Consider the following 27,370-nt stretch of genomic DNA (forward strand, 5'->3'; position numbering starts at 1 on the left):
CCGCCTCCCTTCAACTGATCTGAAACAGAGAGCTTCTGAGCTCATGTGCCTCCTTCAAAATTCTACAGTTCCCCACAGAAAATCTCCTAACAAACTTAAGCACTTTAATTGACTTCAGTGGGAAGGTCCTTCCACTGTCCTGGTCAACAATGCTGGTGCTGAACAGCATCCTGAAACTGACCTGCCAGCCAGTGCTGGTATTTTTGGCCACAACGTCCCACCTCACCTTCTTTTCCAGCCTCCAGGGAGTGCAGGGGAGGGCAAAACTCAGCAACATGTCTCTAAAATTGCATATTGTAAAGTATCACCAGCAATTTATTCAAATCAGTGATTTAAAATATAATTTAAAGAAATTACATTTTCTTGCAAACATTCACTTAGTTTTCCACACTAGTAAATGTAAAAATAACAAAGATTAACGAGAACAATGTACAAATACTGAATTTTTAGAACTCGTTGAGAAACTAATTTTCCAAGTGCAGAAATACACAATCAACAATGTGGATTTAGGTTAGCCAGTAAGAGCAAAATACAATATAAGGCCACCCATGAAAATCAAGTGCAAATATTGTGTAAAAGACCATAAAAAATATCGTCTCAATTCAGATAATTCACGTGAAAACAAGATCATTGCATACAGCTTAAAAAACATACATCAAAAATTTCTGGAATAAACATCAGTCACAGGTGATCTGCGAGACGTGATCTCTACTGAACTCTGCACTACCACGAACAGACTAACTCTACAGATCAGTACCTGTATTGCAAAGTAAAAAGAGCTGTACCCACATACTAACATCCTGAATATTACATCTTATTTGAATAGGAATGAATACTCAGGCATTTTGGTCATTTGAGAGGTTACTAAGGCAGCATATTACAACATTTTCAGGGAACTAGGGCCATTTTAACAGAATCGGGAACACGGCTTGCATAATAGTCAAAGTTCCTCAAAGTTGCAAGGACTCCAGCTGAGTTCATATGCTTCACATCTTTATGATACTGGAAGGGATTCCCATGAATATCTGTCAGTTTACCTAAAAGTAAGAATAAGTACAATAAAAAGCTTGTCAAACAAGAGAACTCTTATTTATCATCTTTGGGTGTTTTATGCTGTAGGTATCTGAATTGGTTTATACAGGCAGTACCTCATTGATACTATATGATTCTAATTAAGTTTCTAACAGCCAGGCTATGTATGCTGGACTACAAGCTTGCCATTAAATTTTAAATATTTCAGAAATGTGGTTGGGGCATATGTGCTTTTTGAAAGCTAGCAAAATAACTCAAAGTCTCCAAGAGACCCCTTCAGAAGTTTTAAAATTAGTTGACATCACAATGAACTTATGCTCCATGCATTGTCACACAAAGTTGTGCAAGACTCCAACTGGAAATCTCACAGCACCTCCCTGCAGTCATGTCATGAGAGAACTCTACAAAAAAAAGTGGCAGTACAATTATGCATTAGTAACTAGATTTATTTCAGCTTTCTAAATATAAAAGACACGAATCTACACAAACTCAAAGGGTCAAGGCAGAACAATTTAAAAAGCTTACATTTATACAGCACCAAACACAACCTCAAGGCATCTCTAATTGCTATACAGCCAATGAAGTATTTTTGAAAATGTAGACACTGTTGCGATGTAGGAAATGTGGCAGCTGATTTGCACACAGAAAGCACCCACTCACAGCAATCTGAGAATGACTGACTATCCTGTGATGTTGATTTAGAAATAAATTTTGACCAACACACCAGGGATAGCTCCATTGCACTCCTTCAAAATAGTGCTACAGGATTTTTTACGTCCACTGAGAAGACAGGGCCTCTGATTAATGGGGCACCTCCAACAGTGCTGCACTCACTCAGTATTTTAACCGGGCATAGGTTTTTTCCCTCAAATTTCTGGAGTTGGACTTGAACTTACAACCTTCTGACTCAAAAGGTGAATGTGCTATCAACTGAGCCAAGGTTGCCATTTTCTTTGAACTGCCTACCAGATGTTCCATTAATTCACCCCACTAAATAAACCAAGGTTTGTTGAGATTATTGCCTGTGGACCTTGGAGAAGTGATCTTTGGTTCTGCCAAAAAACTGGTGTGATTACATAAGAGGTTTGACTATAAACAGTGACATTCAGAATACTATTCTAGCTTTTTCTATGCATGACATAGAATGACACATGGGAGAATAAATGAGATATAAAATAAATTGAGTGTAAAATTTCTAAATGACACTTTCCTCATTCAAAAGTTTACCCCTTTTCTTTTCAGATATTCATACATAAGTCTAAAGTCTCAATAAATTTTATATGAAAAGCTGTCTTTAAATAAGCAAAAGTTCACCCAATTTTATTCCTAGGGAATTATAATTTAATCAAAAGAATTAAAAGCTCAAGATTGAACTGTTTAATAAAAAAGTAGGTATAGGAATATAATTTGATGCTGTAGAAATTTTGTATCATTTGGAGGTTAAAGCTCCAAGGATCCCCCCTCAAAATATTAATCAGCAATACATAGAAATAATTTGTGGAATACATACCATATTCCTGTATGGACATAGTCCACTTATCCAAAGCCACAAAACTTAGCCAGAGGTTTGCAACAGACAAAGGGCAAACCCTAACTGTGTTTAATCACCCATGCAGTTTATGCCAAAGAATAATCTCACTACTGTCTGCTAGCAAGGGAACCATCCATAAGGGCAAGAGTTTATGGAGTTATTTTTCAGCCAAATGGGATGAATCTGAATTCCCAGAGAGTCTATCCCTCCAGGGCTCAATAGGGAGTGAGTCTAGCGCTGTTCAAGAGATGAAGCAGCAACAACAACTTTTATTTTTATAACATCTTTAACATAATGAAACATCCCAAGGCACTTCCCAGGAGCACTATAAGACAAAATATAACATTGAACCACATGAGGAGATAATTGGGTCAATGACCAAAAGCTTGGTCAAAGAGGTAGGTTTTAAGGAGTGTCTTAAGGATGTAAGTGAGGTCCAGAGGCATAGAAGTTTAGTGAGGGAATTCCAGAGCTTAAGGCCTAGGCAACTGAAGGCATGGCCACCAATGGTTGAGTGATTAAAAATCAGGCTGCTCAAGAGCCAGAATTAGAGCAGTGCAGAGGGTTGTGGGGCTACAGAGCTAGACAGGGGTGAGGCCATGGAAAGATTTGAAAACAAGGGTGAGAATTTAAAAATCAGGATGTTGCTTTATGAGGAGCCAATGTAGATCAACGAGCACAGGGGTGACAGGTGAATCGGGCCTGCTGAGAGTTAAAATAACGGCAGCAGAGTTTTTGATGACCTCAAGTTTATGGAGAGCAGAATGTGGGAGACCAATCAGGGATCCATTGGAATAGTCAAGTCTGGAGATAATGAATGCATAAATTAACGTTTCAGCAGATGAGCTGAGATAGGGCAAAGTCAGGCAATGTTACAGGGTTGGAAAAAGACATCCTTAGTGATGGCGCAAATGTGTGATAAGAAGCTCATTTTGGAGTCAAATGCAACACCAAGTTATGAATAGGCTGGTTTAAACACATACTGTTGCCAGAGAGGGGAATGGAGTCAGTAAATAGTGAACAGAGGCCAAAAATAATGTCTTCATCTTCACCATACTTAAATGGAGGAAATTTCTGCTTATCCAGGTCCAGAGGTCGGATAGGCAGTGCTATGATTTAGCAATTTTGGAGTTGTTGATGGAGGTGGTGTGAAGTAGAGATAGGTGTCGTCAGCTCATATGTGAAAACTAATGCTGTGCGTTCAAATGAAATCACGAAGGAGCAGCATGTATATGAAAAATGCGAGGGGTTCAATGATAGATCCTCCGGGCACACCAAACGTAACTGTTTAGAAGCAGGAGGAGAAACTATTGCAAGTGATTCTCTGGCTAGAGAGATAAGAATGGGACCACGTGAAAGCAGTCCTATCCAGCTGGATGACATGGAGAGGCACTGGAGGGGGATAGTGTGGCCAACCAAGTCAAAGACTGCAGACAAGTTGAGAAGGACAAGGAAAAGTGTAAATCAGTTAAGTTAATCTTCTTTGATAGGCTTAGAAATCAAATGATCGAGCTGGGCAGATCCACTCTGCAGATTATTTTTCCTTCCATCATTAGTTTATAGATTTTACTTTGAAGCTGATTCAGATTTAGTAATATGCAAAACTAGCTACCTGAAACAGCATGAAGGATAGCCTCAGGAGCACAAGTATCCCATTTCTTACAGCCAGGACTAGCAAATACATAAGCCGAGGCCTTCCCCTCAATAAGCTGTATGACCTGTAGGAAAGAAAAGGTAATTAAAGAGTAGTTAACTAACTTTGTAAAGTGCACAGTAAACAAGTTATATTTATACATCACCTTCAACATAATGAAGTGTTCCAAGGTGCTTCGCAAGAGCATTTTAAAACAAAGCATGACACCGTACCACATAATGACAGAATCGTTATGGTGTGGAAGGAGTCCATTTGGCCCATCATGTCTGCACTGGCTCTCTGAGCATTTTACTTTAGTACCAATCTCTTGCCTTTTCCAAAAGGAGAGATATTGGCCAATAACTTCCAAGCTCCCCAGCACTGGATTTGGGGGGTACTTCTAAGATGCGCTGGGGAATCCCTCTGACAAGGGTTTGCACAGCAATTGCCCAGAAGTGCACACTTGTCCCAGAAGTGGACAATTGTTTTGTGCTGGGAACCATCAAAAAAATGCGATTTAAATCGCAAACTTCAGATGGTTCCATCGGAATTATACCAGTAGTTACCCAGAAACCATTAGAAGAATTAAAAACTCTTCTAACTTCTGAGTAACTATTGTAAAGAACCAGACAGGCCCCATGGGACTCCCCCACACCCCGGACCCCACCTCCTGACCTCCGACGCCCCCTAGCCCAACAACCCCCAACCACCTGGCCCCGAAAGCAGAACCATACACCCCCCTCCTCCCTGACCCCACAACCACACAAGGCCCCCCCCCCCCCCCCACAACGACCTCGGACCCCATAACCACATCACCCCTCCCGACCTTGGATCCCACCAACCACCCCCGACCGACCTCGGACTCCACAAACACTGTCCTGGACCTTGGACCCCAACAACCTCCCCCTCCCCAACCTCCCCTCCCAGAACCCCCCCGACCTCGGTCCAACCAACCCCTGGACTTCCGACACCCCAGCCCCAACTCCTGGACACGCACACCCACCACTCCCCACCCCATGGACACACCCACCCACCCCTCCCCCAACCTCGGGACACACACACCCACCCCTCCCCCAACCTTGGGACACATCCACCCACCCACTGCCCCAGGACACACCCACCACCCCCCCCCCCAAACCCAGGACACACCCAACCCCCAAATCCTATCCACATGCCTCCCTCCTTGCCTGTCAATTTCCCTGGCCCTTTAAACTTACCTGCTTTATGGCGGCAAGTGCTGTAAAAGGGGTGTGGCCTCCTTGAGTTCACTGGAGCTACACTTTCCAGGGGCCTGCGAGGAGTCTTTCGATGCAGGCCCCAAACAGCTCCGAAGAATGGAAGTGTTAAGGTTATTTTCAAGACCAGGTATGTATTTATTTCTTCTAATTTCTGCGGGCCAGCACTTTCTGATGCTAGTTGGAGGTTACGGCCCATTCGGTCAGATGACCAAAAGCTTGGTTTAAAGAAATGTTTTAAAGAAGGAACGCGAGGTGGACAAGTATAAGAAGAGAGTTCCAGAGCTTAGGGCCCAGGCAACTGAAGGTATGGCCAGCAATGGTGGAATAAACATTATTGGGAATGCACAGGAGGCCACAATTAGATGAGTGCAAATATATGGGAGAGTTGTGGCATTGGAGATTTCAGAGATAGGGAGGGTCAAGGCCATGGAGGGATTTGAAAACAAGGATGAGAATTTTAAAATTAAGTCATTATTTGACCAGGAGCCTGCAAGCATGGGGGTGATAGGGGAAACAGGACTTGCTGTGAGATAAGACAGCAGAGTTTTAGGTGATCTCAAGTTTATGGAATGTTGAATGTGGAAGACCAGCCAGGAGGAAGTTGGAATAGTCGAATCTAGAGGTTAAAAAGGCATGGATGAGGGTTTCAGCAGCAGATGAACTGAGACAAGGAAAAGTTGAGCAATGCCACAGAGGTGCAAACAGGCAATCTTAGAGATAGCACGATTATGAGGTTGGAAGTTCATCTCAGGGTCAAATGTGACACCAAGGTTGCGAACCAACTGGCTTAATGTCAGACAGTTGCCAGGGAGAGGGATGGAATTGTTGTGTTAAGGAACAGAGTTTGGAGCAGGGACCGGAAACAATGGCTTAAGTTTTCCCAATATTTAATTGGAGGAAATTTCTACTCATCCAGTATTGGATGCTGGACGAGCAGTCTGATAATTTAGCAACAGTGGAGGAGTTGAGAGAGAAGGTGATGGTGGTGGTAGGGTAGACCTGGGTGTCGTCAGAATACAACTGAAAACTAAGATCATGCCTTTGGATAATGTCGCTGAGGGAGAGCATGCAGTTAAGAAATAGGAGACATAGGATGATCCTTGGGGGTCACCAAAGATAATGGTGCTGGAAGAGGAAAAGAAGCCATTGCAAGTGATTCTCTGGTTATAATTAGATAGATAAGAATGGAACCATTTTAGAGCAGCAGACCCAACTGGACAATGGAGAGGTATTGGGAGGAGGATGGTGTGGTCTATTGTGTCAATGGCTGCAGACAGGTCAAGAAGGACAAGGTGGGAAAGTTTACTTTTGTCATTCACATAGGATGTCATTTGTGATATTGACAAGAGCCATTTTGGTACTGTGGCAAGGGTGGAAATCTGCTTGGAGTGAAACTCGATGCCACAGAAAATTAGATTATTGGCTTTTTGATCTCTGAAAACGATTTAGATTTATCCAAGATTGAGGACACTTCCATCCTCACCTTGGCAAGTAAAATACTTTATACATTTTGTCATGTAACAATGATTTTGTACTGTGTCTCCATAACATGTCTCGAATGGAGGAGTCAGTGTCCAAACTATCACAGATATTACAACAACATGCAATTATATAGCACCTTTAACATAAAAGAGTTCCAAAGTACTTTAAAAGCAAAATCAAATAAGTTTGCTGAGCCAAAGGAGAATATTAGAAGGGCTGATCAAAGATGGGTTTCAAGGTGAAGTGATGGAGATATTTATTAAGGGAGTTACAGAGCATGCAGCTAACAGAGGTGCAAAGATGACTTGCGCACAAGACTGGAGTCAGAGCAATGGTAAGTTTATGAAGATGTTGTAGCACTGGAGCAAGTTACAGGAGATAGGGAGTGAGTGACAGAATGAGGTCATAGAGAAAGATGAACTTAAATGTCATGAAGAAAATATTAGATTTGAGGCATTGAGTGTCTATAGGCCAAGGGAGGTCAGTGAGAATGATAGTGACGGGCAAACAGGTCTTCTTGTATGATAAGAAATAGACAGAAAAGTTTTTAATAAACTGATGGTGGAGGGTGGGTAACAGGCAAGGAAAGCAAAGATATAGTTGTGTCTGGAGGCGACAAAGACAAGCATGAGGGTTTCAGTAGCAGAGATTGGCAATAGAAGAGGTGGATGTCAGATGTCTTTGTGTTGGAAATGTATGAGGTTAGAAACTAAGCTGGGGATCAACTCAGACTAAGGTTACAAACAATATGGCAAAGCCTGAGAAAGTGGTCAAATAAAGTGATGGAATCTAGAAGAATAAGCCTCCTGTCTTTCCAAGAATAATGCATCCCATCCAAGACTAGATGTTGAGAAAGCAGCCTAACAGTGCTGAAGGACTGGAGGTATAGCGATGGTGTTGTCAATATACAAGTGGAAGGCGACTGTGGATGCTGATGCTAAAAGTTAGCTAAAGGGAAGAGGAGGGAGCGGAGGACAGATTTTCTAAGGTAATAGAGTGGAGAAGAGGGAGAGAAATACTCTCACTACATTCAAAATCAGCAAGAGTGGAAACAAGCAAATGTAGTTCTGTTGAGATGAACAATGCAAGAGAAATGATTGGAGGTTGCTGTGGTTGACTGCAAAGATTGCAGAGAGCTCGAAGAGGAATAATGCACCATTATTTTACCTTTTGTTCAATATAATTTTGAAAATAAATCAAAAGATGGAGGCTTGAATGGGGCCGAATCCACGTTTGAGTCCCTTCTATCGAGTTTCCACTACTGCCATAGTAGAGAAATGGCTCTCGGTCACAACTGATATCCTAAATGACTATGACAAAGATAAACTATTTCTCCATGCCTTACTTGCCCTATATGCAGCCTCTGACGCAGTTGACCACACCATACTGTTCCAATATCTCTGCACCAGCTAGATGGGACTGCACTCAGCAGGTGCCATTTTTACCTATCTATAAAAAGAGTAATAGTAGGAGAAAAAGAGGAGAGGATGAGCCTGGTGAATTAATAATTGGAAACAAGGAAATGGCAGAGATTTTAAGTATTTTGTATCTATCTTCATAGTAGAAGACACAAAAAACATCCCACAGGTAGGAGAAAATCAAAAGGCAAAATAGAAAGAGGAACTTAAAACAATCACAATCACTAGAGAAAAAGTATTAGGAAAACTAATGGGACTAAAGACTGACAAGTCCCATAGGCCTGATGGCCTGCATCCTAGGCTCTTAAAAGAAGTGGTTGGAGAAATAGTGGATGCATTGGCGGTAATCTTCCATTCTTCTCTAGATTCTGGAAAGGTTACTGCAGATTGGACAACTGCTAACGTAACACCTATACTCAAGGAAGGCCGGAGGCAGAAAGCAAGCAATTATAGGACAGTTAGCCTAAAGTCTGTTGTTGAGAAAATGCTTATTAAGGAAGCGGTAATATGGCATTTAGAAAATCATAATAAAAGCAGGCAGAGTCAACATAGTTTTGTGAAAGGGAAATCAATGTTTGACAAATTTACTTGAGGTCTTTGAGGATGTAACAAGCAGGATGGATAAAAAGGAACCAGAAAATGTAGTGCATTTGGATTTCCAAAAGGAATTTGATAAGGTACCATACAGAAATTTTACTGTACAAGTTAAGAGCTGATGATGTTGGGGATGATATATTAGCATGGATAGATGAATGTGAGAGATGAATGTAGCCAGAGTGTTGGGATAAATGGGTCACTTTCAACTTGGTAAAGTGTAACTGGTGGAGTGCCACACGGATCAGCATTGGGGCCATAACTATATACTATCTATATCAATGACTTGGGTGAATAGGTAGGAAACTAAGTCGTAAGGAACTTACAAAGAGTTTAAAAATTGATATAGCTAAAAGTGAGTGGGCAAAAATTTGGCAGATGAGAGTATAATGTGGGAAAATATGAGGTTGTCCAATTTGGCAGGAAGAATAGAAAAGCAGATTATTTAAATGGAAAGTGACTGGAAAATGCTGAGATACAGAGGAATTTGAGTGCTTTCGCGTATGACTCACAAAGAGTTAGTACGTAGCTACAGCAAGTAATTAGTGAGGCAAATGGAGCATGGCCTTTATTATCCTTTTTCCATAGAGCTACAAAATTTGTCCCTTCGAGCATTTATCCTGTTCTCTTTCGAAAGTTATTATTGAATCTGCTTCGACCACCCTTTCAGGCAGTGCATTCCAGATCATAGCAACTCACTATGCAAAAGAAATCTCAGCTCATCTCGCTTCTTTGCCAATTATTTTAAATCAGTGTCCTGTGGTTACCAACCTTCTAACCACTGGAAACAGTCTCTCCTTATTTACTCCATCAAAACCCTTCATGATTTTGAGCATCTTTATCAAAGCTCCTTTTAATCTTCTCTGGTCTAAGAACAATCATCACAGCTTATCTATCTAAAGTCTCACTTCCCCAGTACCATTTTAATTAAGCTCCTGTGCAATCTCTTCAACTTCCTGAAGTGTGATGCCCATAAGAGAATTTTAGAACTCTGCAAGAAAAGTCTAAAATAGCTTCATAAACAAACAAAATTCAAAAATACACCCTTAGGGTTATTCAAGTATTGTGTTCCTTCAGTACGTACCTTGTTGCCTGCTCCTCCGACCCTTATTACTTCATCAGCATTCATTGCACAAATACAGTCATTTACCAGCTTGCTGCTGTGGGAACGGGTTGTAGTAATGATGTGTTTCCCTTCTGGTGCTTCCTTCAGCTGAATTCCAAACACCCCAAGGTTCAGAACCCCCCAGATGGTCCGACCAAGTACAGCACCAGCCCCAGCCTGAAAGAAAATAAAATTATATTTTCAAAAGGGGTAAATTATATACAAAATTAGTACATTTTTTTCTGGCGTATAACATGCTTTCTGAAATTCAACTTCACTCATTTCACTCACAACATAGTAAAATGATTCGAAAATAAGTAACTCAAAACAGCTATATTCTTCAGTTTTTTTTCAGCCAGTATGCTTTGAAAAGAAAGCTCAGGAAGACAATGATTGCTTCAAAAAGACGCACTTAAGCTTTATGTCTTCAGGCTTGAATAAACTAAAGTGAGAGCCACTACTTTTGTGTTACACGCAAGCCCCATTTGTTTTAGGGTTGCAAAATTGTCAAAGATCTAATATAATTTTCAGTGATGTTTCACCACTTCTATCAACTTCTGGAAAAACTGGTCCTGGATTTCCACCAGTACATAAAAGATGTTTCAAATCAGCCATTTGTTCTCTATTTCCCTCCATTGGACAGCACAATTGAGACTAGGAACGTTGAATATTTTGTGTTTTTAGTATGCTACTTTGAAAACAAATTCAGTGAGTAGAGCCAAAAGAACTGCATAACAAGGCCAAACGAATTCCAAATGCAAGCAAAATCAAATGTAAAATTCAACAAACGCTCCATTCAAATGGAGAAAATGCTAGAAACATTCAGCAGGTCAGTCAGCATCTGTGCAGATAAATCAGAGTTAACGATCCAGATCGGTGACCTTTCAAAATTAGTCAGTTATGCAATTCTCTCAGCAACTTCAGCAATTTATGAACAACTCAAACATTTACGTTTGAGTGAAAAGATTCAAGTAGATGGCAGGGCTAAAAGCTGGTGGTTAGACATATTAGTGGATGTTGGTGCCAAAAAAGTCACCCTAGTTGTAATAGGAAAGTAAAGAGTACTAACTACATTCAATAAATGCAATCACATTACTCAACTGTTGAGATTAGCAGTTTATTGGACAAGAGCTTTGAACATATGAATTTTTTAAAATTGGTTAACTTTTTAAAAAAAATCATACCTGATAGTTGTAATATGGCTGATTGATTACACCAGCTATTGCTTTACCATCATAAGCAATTCCAATAAGCACAGTCACATGATCCAAGAGACCTGCAGATCAATATATTAGAATTATCTTAAGCATAAAATCAGAGCTGAACCCAGCTGCCTGATAGGAGGTAGAAATACCTGGTTATGTTAGTCAAGAGCTCAAAGTCACCTTCATCATGGAACAAAATATAGTTGGGTTGTTTCTTTTAAAATGTAAAATGTTTCCACTTTAGTAATATTAGAAAAAAATTAAAATCCCAAATGTGATTTAGCAAATCTTATTTACAATGAAAAGCATATGTGAACTATTTAGTTAGATGAAAGGAAGATAAAATGTCCTGATGGATAAGATTCCTAAACTCCTTCCTCACCCCCTCTGTCTGAAAAACACAAAATATTTAGTATTTGTTTTCAACACTGCATGAGAGGTACAAACAACATTTGCCAAAAATTTCCCTCAAGTAATTTGCAGCTTGAACAAAACACCCTAGAATTATTTAACTTAGACCTATCCAGTTCAAGTGGATTATAGTCTAATAACTTCCCTAGCTGTTACATTTCTGCTACCTGGTAATGTCATCACTCAAAAAATATTTTTAAAAATGAATCCAGCTGCATCAAATTGCTGATACTAAAATAAGCACAAGCTTACCTTCTGTGTATTCCTTTGTGCCATCAAGAGGATCAACCCAAACCACTATCTGAGAAAGTATGTTATATAATTATTCTTCTAGATACAGAATGACACAACTTAAAACATTGCTATCATTTCTAGTATTTTGTCAGTACCATATATATGTAATGTATGTATATTACAGGGCATATGTGTGTGTATATATAAAATATAGTCCTGCTTTTCACTTCAAGGTGGGACCAGAGCATGCTCAATATGCATGACATCCCACCTGCTATGACATCTGCCCAATTCTCACTCTCGCTTTATGTGCTGCAAGCAGAAAAAGCTCACATCCTCACTAGCCACCTGTAATACTAACCTACTCTTTTTGCACAAGAGTGCACAGAATTCCAGAGAGGGGGGGCCAGGATTGGTAAACAACCCCCAGATCTCATCGAATCAACCCCATCCGAGGAGAGGGCCATGAAATTATTGGGGTTAGTAACTCCAACAGAATACAGCAGGGTGACAGACTTTAATTTATACCCCCATATCTCCCACAACCAACTGTAGCTTCAGCCTACTTCACCACATCAACAATAAGGTTAAATGTTTCAGATGCACATTTGCATGTCATTATCAACATTACTAAATGTTGACCCTCTTTATTCTACACAGACCTCAAATGAAGAGCACGAGTTCCTGTCCACAGAGGAAGATAACTCCTTGGGAGAAATGTATTCTCCAAAGACAGGCCATCAAATGATACATGCATTCAAGCACCTGTACAGAGGTTGGCACATTGGGTAGGCATGTTAGTCAGGTAAGAGGACCGGCAATGGGCGAGTATCACAACACTAGTGAGCTGAATATTACGACAGAAACAGTAGAGGAGAATATGTCCTGGAAGCCACCATCCTCTTCAAGCTCTGCTCAGCGGGACAGGGGTGTACAAATCTAGAGGCCATCCACAAGTTGTTGAACACATGAGGCACAGGAGGAAATGTGTGAGGTGTTGGAAGTCTGACAGAGAGGACAGAGGAATTCAATTCCACCATCTGTGAGATTCTCAATCCTACAATCTACTCTGGAGCATGTGGCCACCTCCAGGGATATTGCAACAGGGCCCTCACAGTAGGAATCACTGCAAGTGGATAGTATTGTTGGTCCATGCAGATTAAACAAGTGAAAGAATCAGGAAGTTCTTATTTTTAAATCCAAATTTCATATTTAAGACATGCAAGTTCAAATTTTTCCCCTTCCTTTGAAGCTACTTGCCTTGGACCTTCAATCAGATTGTCATACAAATCTGAGGCAAAGCATCGATATTACTTCATAGCCACCTGACAGAAGAACCTTTCAAGTTGGAAAGAAGAATGCTAGTTCCTGCAAATTCTTAACCCTTTGCCATTTTCCTAAAACTAAGTCTATGTATCATATCCAGAACTTAAAACAAAGCCTTAAACTAAGGCACAAAACTAAGCAATAAGTTGAAGTCAAATATATAACCTTCTGAACTGCCACCAGACAATCTCTTATTAAAACTTTTCTGCACATTAACATTCAAGTGTTCTTAAACTAGTCACACGTCACCTCAGCTTCCTTGATGTGGCTGTACTGAGTTGGACAGGAGTGCTTCAACACATCTTCAGATTGACCACTTTCAATTAAATCTTCATCTACTTCTTGGGATGGCAAATCCTAAAAGAAATGCCAGAATTAGCAAAAACATGCTTTCAAAGACCCTGCGCCCTTGCATAGACTTGCAGGGTTATGATATTGTTGGTTGAGGGCTGAAAGCAGCACAAGACAGAGCGAGAGTTCAGAGGAGTCTCAGGGCTGAAAGCAGCGCGAGACAGGGCCAGAGTTCAGAGGAGTCTCAGGGCTGAAAGCAGCGCGAGACAGGGCCAGAGTTCAGAGGAGTCTCAGGGTTGAAAGCAGCGCGAGACAGGGCGAGAGTTCAGAGGAGTCTCTGGGCTGAAAGCAGCGCGAGAGTTCAGAGGAGTCTCAGGGCTGAAAGCAGCGCGAGACAGGGTGAGAGTTCAGAGGAGTCTCAGGGCTGAAAGCAGCACGAGACAGGGCGAGAGTTCAGAGGAGTCTCAGGACTGAAAGCAGCGCGAGACAGGGCCAGAGTTCAGAGGAGTCTCAGGGCTGAAAGCAGCGCAAGACAGGGCGAGAGTTCAGAGAAGTCTCAGGGCTGAAAGCAGCGTGAGACAAAGCAAGAGCTCAGAGGAGACTTGGGGCTAGCCACCATTGCTGCTGCCGCTTGAGTTTGGAAACAGAAATAGAGGTGTGATATCACAGGAAAGTCGTAAGTTGTTTGCTGGTGAGTATTGCTGCTTTGGCATCAAGTCTCAACAACTAGAAGATTAAAGACAATAAAAAGATTGAGTGTCAATACTGAGGAAGTGAGTGGCTGGTGAGTATTATCTTACCGTCTATTTTTATTAGAACTAGTAAAGTGTGTTAAGCATTAGTAGGATTTATCAGTACCAGTAAAGTTAATTAATAGTAGTAAGGCATATTAGTATTAGGTGTATTAGTAAGGTTTTTATTTTAGCCGTAGCAAGGGTAACTAATAAATAAAGAAATGGCAGGGCTGCTTCAACCTCAAGAGTGTACATCCTGTGCTATGTGTGAACTCCAGGTTGCTTCCCATATGCTGGCTAACCATTGTTCAGGAAGTGTCGTCAGTAGCAGCAGTTTGAACTCCAGCTTTGGGAGCTTGAGTAGCTGCTGGTGTCACTGCAGTGCATTCATGAGGCACAGAGTTACGTGGATAGCACATATAGATGTGGTCACCCCACAACTTAAGACTATGCAAGGAGAGAGAGAAGGGGTGACCGCCAGACAGTCAAAAAGGAACAGGCAGATAGTGTGGGAGACCCCTGAGCACGTCTCACTCTCCAACCAGCATTCAGTTCTGAATACTGATGGGAGTGATGGTTCACCTGGGGACTGCAGCCAGAGACAAATCTATAGCACTACAGGTGGCTCCGATGCTCAGGGAGGCACAAGGAAGTTGGGAAGAGCAATAGTGATAGGTGATTCAATAGTCAGGGCAACAGACAGACATTTCTCTGGCCAGAGATGTGGATCCAGGATGGTGGTGTTGCCTTCCTGGTACCAGGGTCAAGGGTATCACAGAGCGGCTGCAGAGCACCCTTGGTGGAGAGGGGCTGGGGAAAGAGGGCGAACAGCCAGCCAGCAGTCATGGTCCACATCGATATCAATGACATTGGCAAAAAGAGGAACGTGGTCCTGCAGTCAGAATTTAGGGAGCTAAGTAGAAACTTAGCAAGCGGGACCTCAAAAGTAGTAATCTCAGGATTACTCCCACTGCCATGTGCGAGTGAGTACAGAAATAGGAAGATAAGACAGATGAATGTGTGGCGTGAAAGATAGTGCAGGAGGGAGGGCTTTAGGTTCTTGTTACATTGGGACTGGGTCCGAGGAAGAAGAGACCTGTACAGAAGGGTTGCACCTGAACACAGCCAGGACAGGGTTCCTTGCGGGGCATTTTGCTGGTGCTGCTGGGGAGGTTTTAAACTAATTTTGCAGGGCTGTGGGAACCAGGAGACGAATACCAACGTGCACAGAATATTAGGAAAGATAGATAGTGCGAGAGTTGAGAATAGAAAGTTAATAGGTGGAGTCAGAGTAAAGGAGAAAGTAACAGAGTTTATATCAGGGTTACTGTGCATGTATGTGAATGTACGGAACGTGGTAAATAAAATTGATGAGTTAAAGGTGCCGATTGCCATTTGGACAGATGGTGTTGTGGCTATAACAGACACCTGCCTCAAAGAAGGACAGGGCTGGTTGTTAAATATTCCTGGATACAAGGTGGAAAGGAAGAAAAGGAGGGAGGGTGGGGGTATTAATTAAGGAGAGCATTGAAGCACTGGAGAAAGAGGATGACCCAGAAGGGTTGAGGACAGAATTTATTTGGCTAAAGCTAAGGAACAACAAAGATGAATCACATTGCTTGTAGTCTCTAGGTCACCAAGTAGAAGGTTGTAGAGGAACAAATTTGCAAGGAAATTACAGAGACGGTGCAAAAATTATAGAGCACTTATAATGGGGGACTTTAATCATCCAAATATAGACTGAGGTAGTATTAGTGTAAAGGACATAAAGGGTCAAGAGTTCCTACAAAGATTCAGGAAAATTTTCACCAGTCGTATGTTTCCAGTTCAACGAGGAATTCGGAAGCATTGCTAGACCTGGTTATTGGAAATAAGGTGTGCCAAGTAGATTGACTATCAGTAGGAGAACATTTAGGGTCTAGGATCATTGTACCTTAAGGTTTAGGCTGACTATGGAAAAAGACAAAGAACAATCCAGAGTAAGAAAAATTAACTGGAGGAAAGCCAACTTCAATGGGATTAGATTAGGTCTGGGCCAAATAAATTGGAGCCAAAGGTTGGCAGGAAAAATGGTAGCTGATCAATGGGATAACTTCAAAGAAGAGATAATTCTGGTACAGTCAAGGTATATTGCCTTGAAAGGGAAGGTAGGGCAAACAAATTCAGAGCTCCCTGGATGACAAGGGAGAAAGAAATTAAGATGAGGAAGAAAAAAAGTGTGTTTATGACAGATGTCAAGTAAAAACTACAATTGAAAACCAGGCTGAATATAGAAGGCTTGGAGGGAAGGTGAATACCAAATAAAAGAGGGAGTATGAAAAGAGACTGACAGCTAACATAAAAGGGAATCCCAAAGTTTTCTATAGGCATATAAATAGTAAAAATGTGGTAAAAGGAGTAGGGGTGATGAGGGACCAAAAAGGGAATTTACACATGGAGGAAGAAGGCACAGCTGAGGTATTAAATGAATACTTTGCATCTGTCTTCACCAAGGAAGAAGTTGCTACCCGGGCCATGGTAAAAGAGGAGGTAATTCAGACACTAGAAGGGTTTAAAATTGAAAAAAAGGTGGTATTGGATAGGTTATCTGTACTCAAAGTTAATGAGACTCCAGGACTGGATGAGATGCACCCAAGGATACCACAAGAAGTGAGAATGGAAACTGCAGAGGCACTGGCCCCAATTTTTCAGTTTTCCTTAGACTCAGTAGTGGTGCCAGAGGACTAGAGAATTGCAAACATTGTTCAAAAAAAGGGTGTAAGAATAAGCCCAGCGACTACAGGCCAGTCAGTTTAACTTCAGTGCTGAGGAAACTTCTAGAAACAATAATTTGGGACAGAGTTAATGGACGAATTAGGGTTAATTAAGGAAAACCAGCATGGATTTCTTAAGGGAAAATCATATTTAACTAACTTGCTGGAGCTTTTTGAAGAGGAAAGAGAGAGGGTTGATGAGGGCAATGTTGTTGATGTGGTGTGCATGGACTTCCAAAAAGCATTTGATACAGTGCCTCCCAACAGACTTGTGAGCAAAGTTATAGCTCATGCAATAAAAGGGACAGCAGCAACACAGGTACAGAATTGCTGAGTGACAGGAAACAGGGAGTAGTAGTTAATGGATGCTTTTCAAGCTGGTGAAAGATTTGTAGTACAGTTCCCCAAAGGGTACTGTTGGGACCCTTGCATTTCCTGATATATATTAATGACCTACATCTTCGTATATAGGGCACAATTTCAAAGTTTGCAGATGATACAAAGCTCAAATGCATTGTGAACTTTGAGGAAGATAGTGTAGAACTTCAAAAGGACATAGACAAGTTGGTGGAATGGGTGTTCAGGTGGCAGACAAAAGTTCAATGCAGAGAAATGTGGAGTGATTCATTTTGATAGAAAGTGTATGGAGCAACAGTACAAAATAGGGGCTGCAACTCTGAGGGGGGTGCAGGGGCAGAGAGACTTGAGTGTATACGTGCACAAGTCATTGAAGATGGCAGGACAGGTTGAGAGCATGGTAAATAAATCATACAGTATCCTGGGCTTTATTAATAGGGACATAGAGTACAAGAGCAAGGAGATTATGTTGAACTTGTGTAAGTCGCTAGTTCAGCCTCAGCTGCAACATTAAGTCTGTGCCAGAACTGGACGCAAAGTAATTTGTAAAAGCAATAATGATGAGGAAAACTTTTTCATACAGTGAGTGTTTATGGTCTGGAGTGCTTTGCCCGTGAGTGTGGTGGTGGTCTGTCCAACTGGATCATTCAAAAGGGAATTAGACTGTTATTTGAAAAGAAAGAATATGCAGGGTTATGGAGAGAAGGCTGGAAAATGGAAATAGGGGAGTTGCTAATTTGGAGAGCAGGTGCAGACAAGATGGGCCAAATGGCTTCCATCTGCGCCATAACAATTCTGTGATTCTGTAACATGGTGTTGGTGAAACCACACCTAGAGTACTATAATTTTGGTCTCTTTATTTAGGGAGGGATATACTTGCACCGGAATCAGTTCAGAGAAGGTTCACTAGGTTGCTTTCTGGGATGATGGTGGTGTCTTATGAAGAGAAGTTGACAGGTTGGGCCTTTACTCTTTGGAGTTTAGAAGAATGAGAGGTGATCTTATTGAAACATATAAGATTCTGAGGGGACTTGATAAGGTCAATGCTGAAAGGATATTTCTCCTCTTAGGGGAATGTAGAGCTAGGGGGCATCGTTTCAAAATAAGGACTGTCTATTTGAGATGGAGGAGGAATTTCTTCTCTCAGTGGGTAGTGAACGTTTGGATTTCTATACCCCATACAGCTATGAAGGCTGGGTCATTGACTATATTGAAGGCTGAGTTACACAGGACCTTTAAATTATAGGGGATCAAGGGTTATGGGGAACAGACAGGAAAGTGGATTTGAGGCTAAGATAGGATCAGCCATGATGTTACTGAATGACAAAGCATGAGGGGCCGTATGTCTCACTCCATTAAGAAATATTATTCAAATGAAAGGCAATTAATATGCCAGAAGTTCTCAGAAAAATAATATTTCTTCCAAAACTCATCAAAAAATGGCACAGGAAACTGGGCAGAAAGAAAACCTATGGAACAGGTAAATTGAATTAAACATTTAACCGTGTGGCAATGCCCTTACCTCCTCCCCAATTATAGTTAGTTTGGGGAATTTACGTGCTAGTGATGAACAGATGCTTAGCTGCACCAATCGATCTGCTTTTGTTTGTAGATCATTGGCTCCAGTCTATGTGGAAATATGAAGAAAGTAAAACAAAGTCAAATGTCTGCCCTTTTTGTGTTCACTACAAAGTCCAAGTATAATATACAGAATACGGCACATGGTTTATATTATATATAATAACCTGCATGATCATACATTGTTAGATGATCCAATTCTAGGGGCCCTCAGCACCAGGTCATTTTACTAACTAGCACAGGAAGAACACTGATGGAATTGTACTGCGTATCCAACAGATTCAACAGTTCGCAGACATTTTTGAATTGTACGTGGCTACATAACGGAACATCGTTTTTGTGGCAGACATTTCACAAACAAGCTTGGAGCAGCAAAGAAGCATGAGTACGGGGTGGGGTTGTGGGGAGGGGTGGTGAGATGTAATTCTTCTATATTTTACCATCCAAGATAATTTGATAACCCAAAAAATCTACATTATTCAGCATGAACTTATTCAATAACAAACTGCAAACTGTCAGGTGCAATTATTGTTTTTCAAAATCGATATTAGTGATGTGTGGAACTGTCAAAGAATCCAGGATAGAAATGACAAATAAATTTAAAATGAAGTTAATCTAGCCTCTATTATTTTCTGATCCACTGCCAGTTACCACAGAATCATGCAACACAGTAGGAGGCCATTCAGCCCTTCATGCCTGTGCCAGCATTTGTTCAATTAATCCCACTCCCCTGCTCTTTCCCCATAGCCTGTAGCTTTTCCTTTTCAAGCATATATCCAATTCTGTTTTGAAAGTTCATATTGGATCCCCTTCAATCACCTTCATCTCCCCCCTAATTCTTTTGCCAATTATCTCAGATCTGTGACCTGGTTACCTGTAAGTGGAGAAGAGTTTCTCCTTATTTACTCTGTCAAAGCCTTTAAAAATCATTAGTGAGGACTCAGCTAGGGCAGTGTGTCCATTGCTGGGTGCCACACATAAGGAAAGATGTCAAGGCCTTGACAGGGTGCAGAGGAGATTTACCAAAATTCTGCTCGAAGGACTTCAGTTATGTTGAGAGAGTAGGGAAGATGTTTGGAGCAAAGATGTTTAAAGGAAAGCTTTAATAATAGGTGTTCAAAATTGCAAGGAGCTTCAATTTGTGTGTACAACACATTAGAAAATAATTATATTAAGAATGTTGGTAGGGAATATACTTCTGTTATGGTTTTTGTTCACAGTTTTGTGTCAATATTCATGAATTAAATTGCCATATCAATATTTCCTGTTCAATTTTGTTATAGGAGCTGTTATGATGCTGTTGCAAGCTCTGGCCACTATGTGGCTCTGTGGACCAAGATTTGAAGTCTGTCTCAGTCAGAAAACTTCATATTCATCAAGTGACTATTGACAATCTTCTAATGTGTATCAATTTTCCAAAAATTCCGAGATTACCAGCAGAAAACTGCCAAACTGTCAAGTCTCTCTAGGTAGGAATTATATTCGGATATGAAAATCAGATGTAGAATTTTGCCCAATTAATTGTTCTGCAAAATGAGTGTTGTTCATTTTAGGGTGCATTTTCACCTACAAATAGGACGGCAAGTACCAGACATGCATATTGTTACAAAAGAAAAATAAGACTTTTAAAATACTCTAATTCGTTCAGCTGGAAAACGATTTGCCAAATTGACACAGTGTGACAATTTTGAAATAACCTCAGCTGCTACATTTATACAGCATTTTCAAAAAAAAATCAATCCAATGAACTGAAATTATGCAATCATTTTGCAATTCCATACCTTGCTGCTGAATAGCTTATGCAATGGTTTATGAATTCTTATGAATTTAAGAGGTTATCCAATAAAATACATTCTCGGTGTGTATTTACATCATAATTGTAACACTGGCAAGCTGTGTTATACAGTGGATGCCTCCAAAAGGTAGACAACTGCAAAACATCTTAAAAATAATCTTACAAGCAGAAGGTCCCAGGTTTGATTCCTTTCCTTGCGTCAAGTTAGCTGATCTCAGTGAAGGCAGCATTTCAGGAGCTACAATTGGACTCAGCACCCATTGCAGGAAAGGTCTGTGGACATCAGGCAGGAAGACTGGGCTTCTCTGTTATGTCCTCCATTTACCAATCTGCCTCCACCCACAATTCAGGCCCATCTAGAATGGCCTCTTGGCAGATCAGTGCCTATGGGACTGTATCTTATTTTGAGTCAATGCCTTCAGAAAAACAAAACATAATTCAAAAATAAAGGCACTTCCCCCAGACCAAGGCAATTACAGTAAGTTTTCATAAAGTTGTAGTTGGGGTCCTGAAAAATACAAATTTAAGTGAAACAACTTTAAGCAAATTACATTTTCCCATTAAAATCAATATAAAAGCTGTAGTTAGGTTCTATAGGGCCTGCCTCATCAGAAAAAAATCATTAAACATTATACCCTGTAAATTGAAATACTATGCATTGCTAAATTGCACATTGGTAAACAAAATAACTTGTAAAATAAATTTTTTAAAAAGATATATGGTAACTTTCCCCACCACTATTTCTCATGTGTCGGTGCAGACTTGATGGGCCGAAGGGCCTCTTCTGCACTGTGAGATTCTGTGATTATAATAGCACCTGCTCAGCACTTCTGCACTATCAGGACCCTCACTTTCACAAGCCCTGAGCTAAGGCTTTAGATCTGATCTGGACCTGGACCTAGGACTTTCCTTGAACGGGCACGCAGGTTCAGGAGAGGGAAGCGGCAAGTAGGAGAGTCAGGGAGCAGGAAGTTTAGCAAGAGGGTGAGTCAGGCAGCGGCAGAGGCCACAATTTGGAGGATCAGTAGCAAAAGGGTAGGCTAGGGAGGCAGAGAAGCTGCAAGTCAGAGGGTCAGCATCAAGACAAAGAGTCAGGGAGTGGAAGAGGCCACTCCAAAATGCTGGCAATCAGGTCAAGCGGTCCTACTCCAGACTGATGAAAAATGATGAAAACTAATGTTGTAACGCTAAACAAGAATAATGCCCCCATGAGCTGCACGACGGTAAAACGAAACAACTTTAAAAGGAGCAAAATATAAAATAGAGGCAGAAGTCAGCCATTTGGCCCCTCGAGCCTGCTCCGCCATTCAGTAAGATCATGGCTGATCTGTTTGTGTTTCAAATTCCACATTCCCATCTACCCCCGATACCCTTTGATTCCCTTGTCTAAAAAGAATCTATCTACCTCTGCCTTAAAAATATTCAGTGATCCCATTTCCACTGCCTTCTGAGGCAGAGTTCCAAAGTTGCACAACCCTCAGAGAAAAATTTCTCATCTCTGTCCTATAAAGGGCAACCCCTAATTTTAAAACAGTGCCCCCGAGTTCGAGACTGACCCACAAGATGAAATATTATTTCCACTTCCACCTTGTCAAGACCATTTAGGATCTTATATACTTCAGTCAAGTCACCCCTCACTCTTCTAAACTCCAGTGGAAACAAGCCCAGCCTGTCCAACCTATCCTCATAAGACAGCCTGCTCATTCCAGCTATCAATCTTGTAAACCCCCTCTGAACTGCCTCCACACATTTACATCCTTCTTTAAATAAGGAGACCAAAACTGCAAACAGTATTAAAGGTGCGGTGTCACTAATGTCCTGCATAACTGAAGCATAACATCCTTATTTTTATGTTCAATTCCTTTTGTAATAAAGGATAGGATTCCACTAGCCTTCTTGATTACATGCTGTACCTGCTTACTAACTTTTTGTGACTCATGCACAAGAAAACCGAGATCCCTCTGCACCTCTGAATTCTGCAGTTGTTCTGTTTAAGTAATACTGTGTTTTTATTCTTCCTGCCAAAGTGAACAACTTCACATTTTCCCACATTATATTCCACCCACCAGGCTTTTGTCCACTCACTCAACTTATCTATACCCATCTGCAAACTCCTTATGTCTTCTTCACAACATACTTTCCTAGCTATCCTTGTGTCATCTGCAAATTTAGCTACCATGTCTTCACTCCCCTCATCTAAGTCATTGAATTAAATTGTAAGAAGTTGAGGCCCAAGCACAGACCCCAGCAGTACTCCACTAGTCACATCCTGCCAAACAGACAAAGACCCATTTATGCATACTCTGCTTTCTGCCAGCCAGCCAATCCTCTATCCAGGATTACCCCCTATGCCATGAGTTTTTATTTTCCACAATAACCTTTGATGTGGCACCTTATCAAATGCCCTCTGGAAATCCAAGTACAGTACATCTACAGGTTCCCCCCATCCAAAGCACATATTACTCCTTCAAAGAACTTTAATAAATTGGTTAAACATGAATCCCCTTTCACAAAACCATGCTGACTCTTCCCGATTACCTTGTGCTTTTCTAAGTGCCCAGCTATGACTTCTTTAATCATTATCCCTAACACCTTCCCCACAACAGATGTCAAGCTAAGAGGCCTATAGTTTCCTGCTTTCTGCCTCCCTCTCTTCCTGATGAGGGGTTATATTTGCTACTTTCCAGTCTGATAGGACCTTTCCAGAATCTAGAGAATTTTGGAAAATTAACACCTATTGCCTCTTTTAAGACCAGAGGATAAAGTCCATCTGGACATGGAGACTTGTTAGCCCGCAGCTCCATCAGTTTGCTCAGTACTGCTTCCCTTGTGATTGTAATTTCACCAAGTTCCTCTCTTCCCTCCTGATTTATAGCTATTACTGGAATGTTCTTATATCCTCTACAGTGAAGACAAGCAAAATATTTGTTCATTTCATTCTCCATTTCCTTATTATCTACTATTAACTCCCCATTCTCACTCTCCAGAGGACCACTCACTTTACTCACTCTTTTCAAATACCTGTAAAAACTCTTGCTATCCATTTATATTTCTAGCTAGCTTCCTCTCATACTCTAATTTTCTTCTCTGATTAACCTTTTAGTCATTTTCTGCTGTTCTTTATATTCAGACCAATCTTCTGACCTGCCACTCATCTTTGCTGAGTTATATGCTTTTTCCTTAAGTTTGATGCTTTCCCTAACTTCTTAAGTTAATCACGGATGGTGGGTCCTCCCCTTAGAATTTTTCTTTATAGTAGGATAATACTTATTCTGAAAAATCCTTTTAAATGTGTGCCGGTGCTTCTCTATTGATCAATCCCTTAGCCTAGTATCCCAGTTCACTTCAGCTAACTCAGCTTTCATGCCCACAAAGTTGCCCTTATTTAAGCTTAAAATATTAGCCTTAGACCCACTCTTCTCCCTTTCAAACTGGATATAAAATTAAATCATATTGTGGTTGCTGCTACATAGGGGTACCTTTACCCTGAGGTCATTAATTAATCCTGTCACATTAAAAAACACCAAGTCTAATATAATCTGCTGTCTAGTTGGTTCCAGAGCATGCTGCTCTAAGAAATTCTCTCAAAAACATTTATGAACTCCTCATCCAGGCTACAACTGCCAATCTGATTTTTCCAGTTTATATGTAGGTTAAAATCACCTATGATTATTGCAATCTCTTTATAACAAGCACCTCGTATTTATTTTTGTCAACTTTGCCCTACATTTGTGCTTACTGTTAGGGGACCTGTAGATCAGTCCCATCAGTGACTTCCTTCCCTCACTAGTCCTCATCTTCACCCAAACCGGTTCTACATCCTGACCTCCTGAACCAAGGTCATTTTAACAATAACACAAATGGCATCCCTTGATTAACAGTGCTACCCTTCTAGCTTTAGCTAGCTTCCTATTCTTCTTGAAGGTCACAAACCCCTCAATATTCAGAACCCAACCCTTGCCATCTTGCAGTCACATCTCCATAATGGCAACATTAAATAAGGACTTATTGTGCACACCCATGATATGATTATTCAAAATCTTACCCATTATGAGAGAGCAAAACACTAGGTGACTACAGTAGCATACTTACAGTAATGTTGTACTGTACAAAAATGCATACAATCTTTGCCATTTAACAAATCAATGATCGCAATCTGTCAGTTGTTTCAAGGGTGCAACATAAAACCAAATGTAAGTAAAATGTTCAGCTTGGTAAAAAGGACACAAGTGACTTTTTTATCCTGTAAAGTCACTTTTTAAAATCAAGATGCGTCAAATCAATATGGATCAGTTGTAATTCGTCAATAATTAACACTACCGTTTCAACTCTTGTCACTCGCCTGTCAAGGACCAAGAGTTTATACGGATAACATTGTGAAAAACACACACCTGAAAGGCTGCATATTGAATATTGTTGCTCTATTTTAAATGAAGGGAGACTTGTAAACCAGGAGACAAGGACTTAACAACACTCCTGATTCCGGTTGCAGACGTACTTTTAACATCTGTTGAATTCAACAGTAAGCAAATGTGAATGTTAGGCAGAATTTAAGAAAGCGACTGTACAAGAGTGTTACAGAAAAAAAAAATGAAGAAAAACGCAAAATACAACTCCACTTCTTCCAATTTCGAATGTAAGTTGCTGGCGAAATTTGTACCTCATCGATCAACAGCAGGTGACAACAAAATACACTTCTTCCCTCCACGGCGGCTTTAAGAAAAGTTTAAATGAAGACGGTTTGTACAGCCCGGGCCTGTTCACCAACTTACCTTCTCCACCACTCCCAGGTCCCCTCCACTCATCACCTGGTGAACTATGGTCTGCGCCTTCTCGGCAATGGAGAAGGTCGAGGCCATAAGCCGCATCAAAAAAGCCGGGCTGGCAGACATGATTAACAAAAATAAATAAACAAACCAGGCGCAATGCTGACAGAGAGAGTGACTACTTAGGCGTGAGCCGCCATCAAAAACCGCCTCTCCGCCCGGACAGAGGCACGCATGCGCATACCGGGCCACCTTTGATTGACAGCTCAAATGTTGCCCACTGCAAATCCGCAGCCAATGAAGCCAACTCTGCAGCAGCTTGCTGAGCTCAGACCCCCCTTGCAATTTGCAAAATGCGGCCGAGGTTTTTTTTATTTATTGTTTCACAAATGTGGGTGTCAGAGCCTAGGCCAGCATTTATTGCTCATCCCTAATTGCCCTTGAGAAGCTGGCAGTGAACCGCTGCAGTTAATGTGTAGGTATATCCACAATGTTGTTAGGGAGTTCCAGGATTTTGACAGTGAAGGGACAGCCATATAGTTCCAAGTCAGGATGGTGTGTGGCTTGGAGGGGAGCTGCAGGTGGTGATGTTCCCATGCATCTGCTGTCTTTGTCCTTTTAGTTGGTAGAGATTGCAGGTTTGGAAGGTGCTGTCAAAGGACCCCTGGTGTTGCTACAGTGCATCCACTCACCAACTAGTGATAAATAGTGACCTAAACAAGAGAAGTTGTTTTGCACTGTGGCTTCTTGCTCTTGCCCATACACAGTGTAACTGAGACAATTTACAATGTGCATGGTGAGCTGCTGCTATACCAAACCTTTTTTTAGAGGTGGCCCCACCAGCAATGAAAAATGTGAAAATGTGCTGGTGTATGATAAAAAAAACACCAACACTTCCCTTGCCTTGTCAATAATCAGTAACTTAATTTTGACATAAAAACAGAGAATGCTGGAAAAACTCAGCAGGTCGAACAGTATCTGTGGAGAGAATAAAAAGTTAATGTTTCGAGTCCGTATGACTCTTCTTCAGTGTCATCTGGACTTGAAACTTTAGCTCTGTTTTTCCAGTATTTTCTGTTTTTGTTTCAGATTTTCAGCACCCGCAGTATTTTGCTTTTAACTTAATTTTGACATATTGGTACAAGTCAAGACAGAAACTGTTCCTTTCCTATTTAGATGTCAGCTGTGGATGGTAGCATTCTCGAATCTAAGATGGAGGGTTGTACTTTTTATCCCAGTCCAAGAATTGAGCAAAAAAATCAAATTGACGTTTGACTCCAGTGTGGTATTGAGGGAGTGCTGCATTCCTGGAGATGCCATATCTTTCCAATGAGACATTAAAGAAGATCTGTCTATTTTCTTGTGTGAATGTGAAAAAAGGCATGGCATTATTTTGAAGAAGTGCAAGGGTGTTATCCCTGGTATCCTAGCCAATATTAATCACTCAGTCAACATAACAAAAATAGATTATCTGGTCATTATCACATTAGTGTTTGTGGGAGCTTGCTGTGTGCAAATTGGCTGTGACATTTCTTAAATTACAATAGTGACTACACTTCAAAAGTACTTCAGTAGCTGTAAAGGATTTTGGGATGTCATGAAAGGCACTATATGAATGCAAATCTTTAATTTTTCATATAATCAAAGAATATTACAGCACAGATGGAAGTCATTCTGCCCATCATGCCTCTACCTACTCTTGGAAAATCTATTTTAATTAGTCCTGTTATGCTAATCCCACCATCTCATAAATCAAGAAACCAACTTTTATATCAAGAAATTTGATATAAAAATCATGAGATGCAATTTTTTCAAACATATACCAATATAAGTCAACATTTGGTTTATAAAAGTCATTAATGCCCTAGTTAATCTGAGATCAGAGCT

General features: G+C 40.9%; 1 protein-coding gene across 1 annotated transcript; it reads right to left on the reverse strand.

Moving 5' to 3' along the window:
* Positions 1–297: 297 nt before the first annotated feature.
* On the reverse strand, positions 298–25,715 carry bpnt1 (bisphosphate nucleotidase 1). Its single transcript, XM_041181420.1, has 8 exons — positions 25,490–25,715; positions 18,867–18,971; positions 13,459–13,566; positions 11,902–11,950; positions 11,218–11,309; positions 10,013–10,210; positions 4,176–4,281; positions 298–1,037 (listed from the first exon to the last, which is right to left on the reverse strand). Exons 1-8 carry the CDS (start codon positions 25,607–25,609, stop codon positions 889–891), a joined length of 927 nt encoding a protein of 308 aa, XP_041037354.1. The 5' UTR covers positions 25,610–25,715; the 3' UTR covers positions 298–888.
* Positions 25,716–27,370: the final 1,655 nt, after the last annotated feature.

This window comes from Carcharodon carcharias, chromosome 2, assembly GCF_017639515.1.
Source record: "Carcharodon carcharias isolate sCarCar2 chromosome 2, sCarCar2.pri, whole genome shotgun sequence".
In the NCBI taxonomy this organism is placed as follows: domain Eukaryota; kingdom Metazoa; phylum Chordata; class Chondrichthyes; order Lamniformes; family Lamnidae; genus Carcharodon; species Carcharodon carcharias.

Bases quoted from the DNA above. Each gene is read 5' to 3' on its own strand.
- bpnt1 (XM_041181420.1), bottom strand. From the start codon at position 25,609: ATGTCTGCCAGCCCGGCTTTTTTGATGCGGCTTATGGCCTCGACCTTC. The intron at 11,951-13,458 runs GTGACGTGTGAC...ATACTTTCTCAG, and splicing joins GCCACATCAAGGAAGCTGAG to ATAGTGGTTTGGGTTGATCC. The intron at 10,211-11,217 runs GTATGATTTTTT...ATTTTCTTTCAG, and splicing joins AGCCATATTACAACTATCAG to GCTGGGGCTGGTGCTGTACT.